Here is a 13,103-nt window from a genome sequence, read left to right as displayed (position 1 = left end):
CGTTCCAAAAATTCCTCGGGCCCCGGGGTTGCCCCCGAGACAGCCCGCATCATGGCCGAGCTGGGCGGCCCCGCACCAGCACCTTCGGCCTGGGAGAGGTCCCAATCCAGGCCCTCTCCCGGTTCAGAAAAAGTATGTCCCTCGCCCTGCATTTTGCAGGTGAAAGGAGTTGTGAGATTTGACTTGATGTCAAGCGCACAGGAAACTCACAACAAAACTTATTCAAAAGAAAAATAGTTTTATTGATTAGCACTACACGCAATGGACTGAAAAAGTCAAATCTGACTAGAAGCCAGATTTGCCTCAGCTTATCAATACATTTCTCCCGCCCAAAACTTGACAGTTCCCAAGGGGGGGAGGTGAGTGAGAAAAGACATATGTGAAAGCAAAACAGGATTCCAAACTCCCATCCTTGAAAGAGGTGACAAACAACCCTTTCCGCCCATAACAAGATAAGGTTAACATAACATCACTATTCTATTTTATTGCTTACAAACTACAAGGCCGGGACTAGCAGGCGCCGGGCCCCATCTAGTAATATAACTGACATGGAGGAACTCAGGCTAATTTATGACAGAGATTCTACAATCCTGACAATACCTTGATTGATGGGACACAACACCGAGGTCTGCTCCCATGTTCCAGAATGTCATCCATCTGCGATATAAATACGAGAAAGTATTCAAAACGTGCTTACCGTGGAGGGGAGTCCGGATGCATGATGTTGACCTGAGACAGGGTCTCTACATAACTGAAATCCAACGCTGGTGGGAACTCATCAATGCAACTGGATCTTAGTTCTCCAACTGAGCCGCCATAGGAGAAGCCATCCGGAGCTAGAAGGAAAACACCAATAGTCAGTAGGATCCCTAAACTCTGCACCTTGGAGAGGCAGGGGATGGACCCCAACTGGTCTCTTTCTTTCTTCTCCTTTTTCTCCCTGAAACCTCCCCTGAAAATCGATCTGCTCCACTAATGTAGAAAAGGCAGTTGTTTGGGCCTGCTTTAACTGCTCAGCTGAAAAGATTGGGGTTGGGACAGAAACATAACAGAAGGCAGGGTTTTGTACAGGTCACCCCTCCGTTCCTTCTGCTGTAAAAAATGGACACCTTCCCTCCTGCTTCTAGGGATTAACACATGTGGCCATTTTTGTTTCTTTTTGGTTCCATATATTGTCACTTGTTTCTCTCCACCTTGTTACTGCAGTGGTCACTGATTCTTTAATTTCATCTTTGATACCATTTCGACATATTTAATATTAAAAATTATTTAAGAATTACAAATATAATTTTAAAAAGTACACATTTTAAACAAACAAACACCCCCCCTGAAGATAAGGCCTCTAAGGCTCCCATTGTTCTCAAAATCAAAATGGCGAAATTCAGTTCCAAATGGCTGCCTTGTGGAATTTTGTCTCAATTGGAGATCCAGGCGATTCATGTCAGATCTAGATCTAAACTTCTGGATCTGAGAACTGGGTTTTTGTACCCTGCTTCTTACTTTCTGAAGGAGCTCCAACTGGCTTACAATCCCTTTCCCTTCCTCTCCCCATGATAAACACCCTGTGATGTAGGTGCGGCTGAGAGACCTCTGAGAGAACTGTGACTGGCCCATGGTCACCCAGCTGGCTGCAGGTGGAAGAGGAGTGGGGAATCAAACCCCGTTCTCCAGATTAGAGGACACCATTCTTTTACTACTACTCCAAGATGGCTCTTTAACCATGGCACCAATCTATTCCTCTCACATCATCTTGGAATGAGGAGCCGTGGAATAACGAAGCAAAAGCCATTTGAAAGGCTGGCATGCGCTTCTCCCACACTCTCTGGAAGTCAAGACTGCCAAGGGGTGTCTTACTGTAACAGGGATCCCTCCTCAAATGGGGATGTCGTAACCGTCTATCTTTTCGCAGGCTGCCGACGAAGATGGTCACGCAGGAGAGAAAGAGCACCACCCCGATCACCATACCGGCAACCATGACAGAAGAGCCCATCAAATTCGTGTCGCCGCTGTGTTCGGTGTAGTGGGAAAGTTTGCTGACAGCACCGCTCTGGTTCAAGTGGATGTCTACACAGTACGGAAACAGGGAGGGGGAAAAGACATTTTACATGATATTCACCTCATGGATACTGGCTCCAAATGGCTCCTGTTCTTTATTCCAAGAGCTATCGCCTGCCTTCTCCACGACCTAACCACTGTTCAAGGCAGCGTTGGAGAGGCAAGCCAACTTGTAATGGAGACATTAAGACCATAAAACTGTCCAGCGGAAAGAAATCGCAATGATAATAAATCGCCCAACAGCGTAAGAACTCTTACTGCTTTATTCAATGACCAAGGCCCATATTAATAACACGTGCAGGTTTTGCAGCCCCAAAGTTCCTGATAGCATGATGTAGCCGAAAGTGGAGGATATTTCTGCACACCGCTCTATTCAACCAAGTCCCCAGCACGTTGTCAAAATGAAACAAACTGCATTCCAGTGTTGCATGGAGCCGACACAGTTCCTCCCTTCTTTCCCCACCTTTCCTTTTTTTTGAATCTTTATGAGATGAGCTTTATTTCTGAGAGGACTTCTCTTTCCCTGCCTGGAAACTCAGACCTGGGTTTTCTGCCCAACACGCAATTCAGGAAAGATGAGTCCGGGAGGGGGTAAGAACCAGATGACGGGGCCCTCCATCTTGGTATATGAAAAGGCAAACGACCATGACCGATGAAGATTTTGTCGATCCTGACTTCTGACCCTTTCCTATTCAGAGCTGATTTGCTACGGTCCAGAGTGACAAATTGGATTCCGTGCTCTCGGCTGAACTGTGAAATAAATGCTGCTGGGATGCTGTGCTTACGGAGGCTGCTATCGGCCTGTCTATTCCTGCCACATGGGGATCTGCAAAACGAATCGAAAACTTGGATCCCAAAGCTTGCCTGGGGAGAAAAAAGCTTCAATTTAGCAAGAAATGGTGTAAGAAAGATAGGATGGAATTTAACTCTGGCAGTACCATGACTCAGGGGTGCAGCTTCACGCCGTCCTTAACGACTCATCGAGTCATTTGGCTGGCCACTGAAAGAAACAGGGTGCCGGATGAATGGACTGATCCAGAAGGGATCTTAGTAATAGGTGTGACGTGGGAAAATAGTCATCAGGTATGCCTGCAAGGAACATTGATCTTTATCCTGTTCTTCCTTCGAGGAGCTCAGGACATGCAACAGAAATGAAAATATAACCATATCCTGGCCCAGTAGAGCTAAATTTGAGTCCAGTAGAGACTAACACCTCCTCCCCAGTATGTGTAATGGGTGGGGAAATTCAGTTTTACTGTGTCTGAAGAAGTGTGCCCAAATCTGATGCCTTGAATAAGAATTTGTTGGTCTTAAAGGGGCCACTGGACTCCAACTTCCTGCTGCTTCAGGCCAACATAGCTATCCACCTGAATGTATCCCAACATTAGTCAGTTAAACTTTATTTCGGTCGTTCAGACCAAGTTATACAAAGTCAGTACATAGGAGACCAAAAGAAGATGGTCATTCAATATAACACAATTGAAAACAAATCGTAAAATAGAACTTAAAACAATGTTAGTTTGGAGCATTGGATTTTTATGGCAGCAGCACAGAACTTAGGTAGCTGAGTTGTGACTTAGGGGAACTCATCACTTAGCAATCTGCCCCAGCATAGTTGGTTAAGATCAGGGCTTGGTCACCTTTTATCCTTAACAAGCCAAAGTATTATAAAATTAAGAGCAATGGATGACCAAAGTATCAGCAGAAGAAAGAAGAGCTGTTTTTCATACCTCCCTTTTCATTACCCAAAGGAGTCACAAAGTGACTTGTAATCGTCTTCCCTTTCTCTCCCTGCAATAGACACCTTATGGAGTGAGCTCTGAGTGGAGTGAGCTCTGAGAGAACTGTAACTGACCCAAGGTCACCCCGCTGGTTTTATGTGGAAGAGTAGAGTCTACTGCTCTTAACACAATGACCATCTGCACAACTGAAACTGCGCATATAAAAAGAAAGCTGCTTGACAGATCTTGGCACCTCCTTCAAGGATTGCAGCCCCAAATTCCGACAAAATCCAATCACTCTCTCAGTAATCATAAATATCATAAATAAATAAAGGTTTCTACAGATGAAGGCATCTGTAAGTGGTAAGGCAGCAACATGCTATCTGAAGCTCTGCCCATGAGGTTGGGAGTTCTATCCCAGCAGCCGGCTCAAGGTTGACTCAGCCTTCCATCCTTCCGAGGTCGGTAAAATGAGTATCCAGCTTACTTGCTGGGGGGTAAATGGTAATGACTGGGGAAGGCCCCCCCATATTGAGTCTGCCATGAAAACGCTAGAGGGCGTCACCCCAAGGGTCAGACATGACCCGGTGCTTGCACAGGGGATACCTTTACCTTTTTACAGATGGAGGCACAGACGGGAATTTGGAGTGTTACTTGGCCACACAAACCATGAGTGACCTTGTCCCAGGCAGAAGTGGCCAATCCCTTCCCTTGAGATAGCCAACTCTGCCTTTTATTTATTATCTTTTCTCCCCAGCTATCAGGTAATGATTTGCTTCATGTGCGCTGACATCCTTATTAAAGAGCCAGAAAGAGTAAGATTGGATCACCAGCGGCCTGCAAATTGAGGCTGTCAGAAGCCAGGCCCACGTCCGCTGGAGAAGGGGCTCCGGGAATAAATCTCTTCAGGGGCCGGTGGCTTCAGGGCATTATGTTGATGTCACAGCAGTTTGCGGAGGTGCTGGTTCAAATTAACAAGGGGAAAAATCCCCCCATCTCCCCAACCCAGGGTCTCTTTTATCAACATGATAAATGCCACTGTGGCAAAACAAATCACTCCTGCGGGAAAACGACACAGGCTATATGAAGCCGTTCCGGATACCCCCCCCCCCCATTCCAGTAGAAAATAATTTTGAACTGATGCAGCTTCATCTGCAGGACCAGGCTGTCATATTTCTTCCCAAAAACTACTTCAGGCCTTGGGGAAAAAGCATGAGACAAATTGCGCAGCGTATAATTGTCTTGAATGCCCAGAATTGGTTTTATCGATTGAAATCAGCCTTGCGCAGTGATGATCTCTAGTTAATGAATTGGGTCCTAGTTATTTATTATTATCCTCCTCGTTATTATTAGTTTACTACAGAGGGAAGCATTGCCCTGTCTCCATTCCATCACCATTCCGCGGATATTCTGCACACAGGTGTTCCAGCCTTTTGACATTACACGCCTATCTTTTGAACTGCCCTTCCCCTCCATATTTATTTGACTTTTTGACACATTTCAATTTCATTTATTTTCATTTACTGTACTCCTTTTTCACTGGGAGTAAAGGTAGACTACAAGTAGGACAGAACTATTCAGTCAGTCAGTCAGTCAACTGGTAACAAAATACAAATAACATCTGAATGACAATAATGTTTGAATCTATACTTTACTATTTAATATTAACAAAAATAAATGAGGTTTGTCTTGATCTGTCATGTTGGACTGTGGACTGTAGATAGATTTCTTTGAGAAATTCTTGAGCATCCCAGTTTATTACACTTACCTCTTGCCATCCTGTCAGTGCGGAATTCAAGATGTACGTACGTGGATTTCCCATCCAGTGATAGTCTATTGGTAGAACAGGCTCTGTCCCTTGTGCAAGCCTGGGTTAATTGGAGCCATGTTGGGAGGGTACTTAGAAGAAGAAGAGTTGGTTCTTATATGCCACTTTTCTCTACCTGAAGGAGGCTCAAAGCAGCTTACAATGGCCTTCCCTTTCCTCTCCCCACAACAGACACCCTGTGAGGTGGGTGAGGCTGAGAGAGCCCTGATATCACTGCTCAGTCAGAACAGTTTTATCAGTGCTGTGGCGAGCCCAAGGTCACCCAGCTGGTTGCATGTGGGGGAGTGCAGAATCGAACCCGGCATGCCAGATTAGAAGTCCGCACTCCTAACCACTACACCAAACTGGCTCTCAACTTTGGGCAAAGCTGGACCTTCCACAAGGGATTAGTTTAGCATTGCTGGTTGTTCAAGAGAAAGAATATAAAACTGTTCTTTTGGTACTCAGATGGAGAAAAATGAAAGACTGCTAAGGATGCCTAAAGTCAACCTTATTTTAAAATGTCAACACCTGTGTACATATCAACAGAAGAATTCACCAAGGCCAAGTTCTGGATAGGCCTCTAGCACAACAGAAGTCTCAAAGGCCAAATTCTGGATAGGCCTCTACCACTACATAAATTTCATGTCCACGTTCTAGATAGGCCTCTACCACTACAGAAATTGCTTTGCCAGGAGGTGTTGGCGGGAGATGGAATCCACCCGTAGACCAGCTGCTTTTCTGTGATGGCGGTGATGTGCTACAAGTAAAATTTCCCCTTCATCTTTCTCAGCAGGCTAAATTTATCTCTAATCTAATGCACACTTTATTTGGGGTGGAGAAAAGGTCCATGTTATCATGCATTAGATTAACCCTGAAATTCAGCTACTAGAGAGGAAACAAATCTACCCAAACGGTAGAAGTTACAACAGCGGCAAAATAACGTGACACAGGACGGGTAATGTATTAATTTATGACCCCTGTCAAACTGACGGCTGGCTGCATTACTTATGGCCTCATTTCCTGAGGAATGGCATTTTTACTATTCTGCGGTGTACAAGATGAAATATCATCGGCCTGCAACAAGAGCCCTGTAATTCCTCTCACACTGCCCTCCTACTATCTATTTAAAAAGAGAGAGGGAGATTATTCACCATTTATTGGGCTCTACAGAGAGGGGTAAATACTTGGCTCTCTGCTATGATGCTCTCATGTTGGGCTTGCTGTGTGTGCAGCTGGAGGCTTCCTAGCCCCCCCTCCCCAAATAAAATCAAATCAGGACTGCCAAAAGAGCAGGAGAGCCTTGGCAATCTGCCTTGGAAATGAAGCATAATCCCATAATTTGGATTCTGGATCAGAAAGACGTTATTGGATTCTAGGAGAGATGAGAGGGGGAATGGATGGAATATTCCCTACAGCTACTGGATCCCACAGCAGGCCCACCAACCTCCTTCAAGAGGTTACCACGCTTGCCTCAAGGGTTCTTTTGTTTGTGTGGCTTTCTATCAGCGCACATATGCCCGGCACATAAAAACAGAGTTTAAAAGGTAAAGGTATCCCCTGTGCAAGCACCGAGTCATGTCTGACCCTTGGGGTGATGCCCTCTATCGTTTTCATAGCAGACTCAATACGTGGTGGTTTGCCAGTGCCTTCCCCAGTCATTACCATTTACCCCCCAGCAAGCAAGCTGGGTACTAATTTAACCAACCTTGGAAGGATGGAAGGCTGAGTCAACCTTGAGCCGGCTGCTGGGATCGAACTCCCAGCCTCATGGGCAGACAGCTTCAGACAGCATTTCTGCTGCCTTACCACTCTGCGCCACAAGAGGCTCTTAAACTCTTAAACAGAGTTTAAAGATGCTCAAATAACACCCATCTGAATGCCAGGCTATGAACCCCCTGTACTCAACCCAAACCCTCTTCCATTTCTGCAAACGTCCCAGCCAAGTGTTCGAAAATGTTTAGCAAGCATTTGTGAGCATTCGACAGGAAGTATGCAAAAGCCACGCCCTCTGTGCACATGAGCCCACCCCTTTCCTTGCTGGCTCACCTCCCCAAGCACAAACATTTCTGTAAACGGTGAAAACTAACCTGCTGTGAGGGGAGCAGCTTTTTACTCCTCCAATCTTTTCCACTACAATCCCCTGACAGCAGAGATGGGAACTGTAACCTTCTCCATCCATCCATATCTCACAGCTTTTTGCAGCTAAATATATCTCACAGGAAGAAGGAGGTGTGCCAAACAAAACAAAAAAAGATGCTTCCAGGAAGAAACATATTTTGCTAGATGCAATTTTAATTCTATACCAACACTAAGTGCCAAGGGGGCACCTACAGATCAAAGAGCTGGCTGTTAGTAAGAGCCTACAGCACCCGAGGCAGCTGCTGAGATGACCTCCCAGTCAAATTACACAAGTGAAGGCTTCTTGCTGCTTGCTGGGGTTTTCCCCCTGGGGCCACGATGCTTGCTGGCTCCCCCCTCCCTTGCTTCTGGCACCAGGGTGTTGCTAAAGGCAGAGGCCTATTTTTGTAGCTGCCGAGTCGGGTGTGACGGCTGATGCTTGCTTGCTTTCTCTCCTGGGGTGAGCTGCAGTCGCTCCAGGGGGAGCACGCAAGGAGAACAAGACTTGGTCCACTTGCAGGAAGTGTAGGGGCTGGATTGGGACTCCACAGACCGCAGATACATACATGTGCACGCACACCCTTGTTCACAGGCTGTGGACTGGGATGTGTTACCAAGCCAACCTAAATCTCGAAGGAGGATTATTTTCTGCTTTCTCTTGAACTTGGCTTCATTATCGTTAAATATAGAGGCACCTCTGTCTCAGAAGCAAACCTGCCAGTGCAACCTACAAGTTGAAATAAGACCTGCTCATTCAAGGCAGGGGGAAAAAGATAGCGAGATGCAACGGGCTTTCGGCCAAGTCAAGTGCTGTGGCCACGATATGAATTGGGTCCATGAACGTCTGGAAATTAAGTTCCCAAGAGGAACTCTCAGCACACTTTGGACAGAAATATCTCTGGAAGCTTAGAGCTTTTTGTAACACGTGAATCAGTTCTTAGCAAATTGGAAAGCTAACCAGCCTCTCCCTTTGGGAGATGCCAGGGTCCCCCCCCTGGCACCATACCAAATTTGGTGGCGAAGTAAAAGGGGCATTATCCAGAGACGCTACCAATCAAGGAGAGTGAAATGCAAAAGATCCTGATGTTGAAAGAGACTTAACGTTAAACTTGTGTTGGATCCAAAATGTATGTTATTAAACATGGGACGAGATAATGCCTTCCCCAAGCTCCACCCCAAATTTTCCCAGTTCGGTGTGGGCAGTGCTACCGGTGGTGCAGGCACTCTCTTTCCCCCTTGACGGAGCTGAAATTTCCTTCTGCGTGAGTTCTAGTTTTCTCTTTTTCACTGTGCAGCTGGCCTTGACCTTTGGAAGAAGCCCTGTCACAGTTTCCATTAGCTAAGCGGTGGCTTGTGATGAATTTTGCATGGGTTAAACAAAAAACAAAACAAAAAAAACCCCCCACATAAAACATAAAAGGAAAAAGCAAGATAAGCCTGAAAAGAATGTTTTATGACAGAGAAGAGGGCGGTCTATTTCCTCTCCCCGTCAAGAAGATTTTTGTCCTGCTTTCTGCACACTAACCTTGCTCCCGATCCTTTGTTTATAGCAGAGTTCCATAAAAATTGCAAACCCCGTTTGGTATTGCTTTAATAGTTTAGGTATTTCTTTCTTCCTCAAGCTTCAGAGGTTAACGCTTCCTGCCCGCTCTCATCACTTATTAATTTTCATCACCACGCTCCTCTAATAACCCTCTGTTTTTTTTTTTTACGTGATCGGAATGCAGCGAAACTGTTTTGCGTCTGATCGTGGCTCTGACCCAACAGGAAGTTCTGTTGGCCAAACGCCAATGAAAGGAACTAGCCTTGCACAAGAGCAGGGGTAGTCAAAGTGCGGCCCTCCAGATGTCCATGGACTACAATTCCCAGGAGCCCCTGCCAGCATTCGCTGGCAGGGGGCTCCTGGGAATTGTAGTCCATGGACATCTGGAGGGCCGCACTTTGACTACCCCTGCACAAGATCACATTATTCTTCTCCATGCCAGCCAAACCAACTCTTTTACATCCCCAGCCCATAATGATTCTGGAGCCCGACAAAGATAACTGGGATGAGCAGCCAACACCCCACCTCATTCCAGTTTGCCAAAGGACAAGAAGCTGGTTTTGGTCAACAGCTGGCCTCAGAATGACCCTTGGTTGCTTTACGTCCATAAGCCAGGAAATCCACATGAAGTTGTCTTCATGGGGCCAACCCACCCAGTCAATATTGGCTACTCTGAGTGACAGCAGCACTCCAGGAGCTCCTGAAGACAGACGGCCTTCCCACCTGGAGTCTTTTGCTGCAGGTGCCAAGGCATGAACTTTGGAACTTCCGCATACAAAACAGGTGCCGGGTCTGTATGCCAATGTCAGCCTATCCCGCCATCTTGAAATTTTCTCTTTAAGCCAAAGCCCTGAGTCCTTTTGGAGAATGGAAGGGCAAAAGTCTAAAAATGAATAAACAAAAAAAAATGCATAGACAGGGATTCCAAAGTCCAGGTGCTCCGTTGTCTTTAAGGATCTGTATTTCATTTCCTTCTTAAATTTGGGCTTTGGGATGACGTCTTGAGGTTCTGTGATGCATTTCAACTTTGCATCCTGCATATGAGCAAACAAACCGGTCTTTTCCTTGCAAGGCTGGAGCCTCGGTCTAAACGATCAGCAATTCAAAACCCATTACTAATTTGCATTGCTATTACAAACAAACCCTGTCTTTTCCTGCTGACTTGTACCGGTTTGCTGAAATTTTATGCAAGACCAGGGTGGAATTAAACTTATTGTCTCCTTCTAAATGATATTTTTCCTTCCCCCTGGCTGTTTCCTGAGCGCAAACAACAGTAAATGGAGATAAGGACATGTGTATGAACAATGAAAAGCAGGCTGTTAAATTACCAGCAAGAAAAGCAAACGTAATGTATTCTACCCTCATCAGAGCCTTGGCACGAAACAGATCAGATAGAGTTTAAAGTTGTCACTTGACAAAATACCCTCTCAAGCAAGTAACAATTTCTTATTAAAAATGGCAGAATCGCCTTTGGGTAAAATGCATTCATGTGTCAATTCTACCTTTTTGAGGGTTCCCCCCCCCCACATGATTCTGATAAATAGCAAGCTTTCGTTCAATTGTTGCTGCAGGAAATTTGAGTTTTACTCCCTGGCCTTGGGATAAGATAGTTACCAGCAATTCCCTTGTAGGAAAGTTTCACAGTTGCAGGGTGACAGATGGGCCAAGCAATCCGGGGGCTTTGGAACTAACCTCCCCCTATATTTTCCTCTATAGGATTCTATACCTTCATAACAACTTGAATTGGTCAGTTCTCCTGTCTCTCTCTTTTGAACTGACTCTCAACTGCTCTCAACGTTCTGTGTCTCCCACAGCATGCTCAATCCTCATCATGCCTCTGACCACCTCCCACACATGTTCTTTGGGTTAATTCACAAAGTCACATTTCCCTCTACAGGAGGGATTCTAAAGAGCCTGTAGAAACTGTCTGTTCTTGTCTGCGGCTGACCCAGTTTTTCTGCTTTAGTGGTGAAGATTTGTAGCTCTTTGCTAATAATCCCACAAAAAGAGCTGTCCATGGTGCTGAAGATAGACATGTCTAAGGTTGTATTTGGTATTATTCAATAGCAATTTCTCCAACACACACACACACACACACACACACACACACACACACACACAGATCTATGTCAGTGTAGACATCATTAATATTCACATTACAAACCACACAGAGGGCCTCAATTCTGTTTCTGTCACTGGTTGATAACCTTTCATTTGGAGTCTTCCTGATGGACTCGCAGCTACCTGTAATTTTGTTTGCTTTAGAGGATTATACAATTTAGCTTTCCAGGAGAGATGTCCTAAAATTGGAGATAGCTATTGACCATTGTATAGTGGGACTTTGTTTATGGGGAGGGGGTGGGTCAACATACCCTCTAACCGCTAGGTGACACAATCTAATTTGGTTTCTTTTGCTCATGAACCCACAGGAGAAGGAAATCCACGAGTATTTTAGAGCACTTTATGTTGATTGTCCTTTTTGTGTAATGTTTTTAAAGCCAAAAGGAAGACACCAACTTTAAGTATCATCTATGTTGCTACCGTTCTGGTTGCTGTATCTGCTGTATACTGCAAAAATGGAAAAAGTGCAGAAGAGAGCAACTAGATTAAAGTGTTGGAAAACCCTCCCTATAATGTTAGGCAGAAGAGTCTGGGGCTTTTTAGTTTAGAAAAAGACAACTAAGGTGCGTGTTGGGGGGAACACATGCTAGAAGGACAGGACATTCTGCATGGGATGGAGAAAGTGGAACCAGAAAACTTTTCCTCCCTTGCCCACAAAGCCAGAATATGGGAACACCCAATCAAGTCAATATGTACAGGACAGGCAAAAGAAAACACATCTTCCCCCAATGAGTAATTAAATTGTGGGATTCATTGCCAGTGGGTGTAGGGATTGCCACTAAAGTAGATTTTTTTAAGGGATTAAAGAGATTCATGGAGGAGTCCATCAATGACTACTAGCCAGGATAACTAAAGGGAGCCTCCAAATCCAGGATAGTAATCTCCCCCTGGATTATCAGAGCTAGCGGACAATATCAGGGCCTCTATGCCCTCTTTGTTGGCTCCCCAAGGCAACTGTTCAGCCACCCCGTGAAAAAGGATGCTTGGCCACATGACCACATCTGATCTAGCAGGACTCTCCTTTAGTTCTTAACACTGGCCCCATCATCCTATTAACCGGTTGTTTCAATTACATTTCCACTTCTGCAATGTCACATTCTGAGTCATTTCCCGCTAACCCCTTGAGCAGCAGCCACAAGGGACAAAGACGCTTTTCTAGGAAGACACGGCCGGGTCTGGTGCTGTCGGATGCCAGAACAAAACCCTCTCCATCATTTCCTTTCCTCTGGTCATTAAGTGAACGCAGGATATTAAGTCAGGCATTAATGACCCAGAAGAGTGAAGGTGACTTGTAACTAAGTCACTTCCTATTCATTCTGTCATTACTCAGGTGTAGAGATGTTCTGCCAAGTACTTCTTCATCTGAAGGTGGGAAAAAGCCCTTCATCTATGAGAAAGCCCAGACTTTCCCTCTTGAGCTGTATGGAGACTGAGGGACAGGGAAATGATCCATTCTTTGAGACCTTCTCTGACAATTGCATTCTCAGACCTACCTTCTAGGAGAGAGACAGACACACACCTCTTCTGTCTTTTATCATTGTCAAAATAGCACAATAACCCTGGTGAAGCCTGTCTGTTCAGTGGCCAGCCAATCACCTTCTGTCCCCCACCCTTGACCACTCCCTCCTCCTTCTATTTCCCTCTGAGGCTCGGAGGCTGCAGATCCCTGCTGCGTGAGAGCTGCCCCTGCTGGTGAATTCCCTTCCCTGGGCCTACAGCCTACAGTCTTTCCAGG

The 13,103-nt window shown here is 45.5% G+C and overlaps 1 protein-coding gene across 6 annotated transcripts in view; it reads right to left on the bottom strand.

Moving 5' to 3' along the window:
* Positions 1-13,103, bottom strand: part of BEAN1 (brain expressed associated with NEDD4 1) — a 36,618-nt gene that overhangs the window by 11,436 nt on the left and 12,079 nt on the right. For all 6 annotated transcript variants that reach the window (XR_013226504.1, XM_077309999.1, XM_077310000.1 and 3 more), the window contains 2 exons: positions 1,855-2,064; positions 698-836 (listed from right to left, as the gene is read on the bottom strand). Coding sequence is in view for 5 of the 6 variants with exons in the window: in XM_077309999.1 (XP_077166114.1) it covers positions 698-836; positions 1,855-2,064 (349 nt within the window). In the remaining variant the exon portion in view is untranslated. The remainder of the gene's footprint in view (positions 1-697; positions 837-1,854; positions 2,065-13,103) is intronic.

This window comes from Paroedura picta, chromosome 14, assembly GCF_049243985.1.
Source record: "Paroedura picta isolate Pp20150507F chromosome 14, Ppicta_v3.0, whole genome shotgun sequence".
Classification (NCBI taxonomy): Eukaryota; Metazoa; Chordata; class Lepidosauria; order Squamata; family Gekkonidae; genus Paroedura; species Paroedura picta.
Note: the sequence above shows the minus strand (reverse complement) of the source record. Positions and strands in the feature narration are given on the sequence as shown.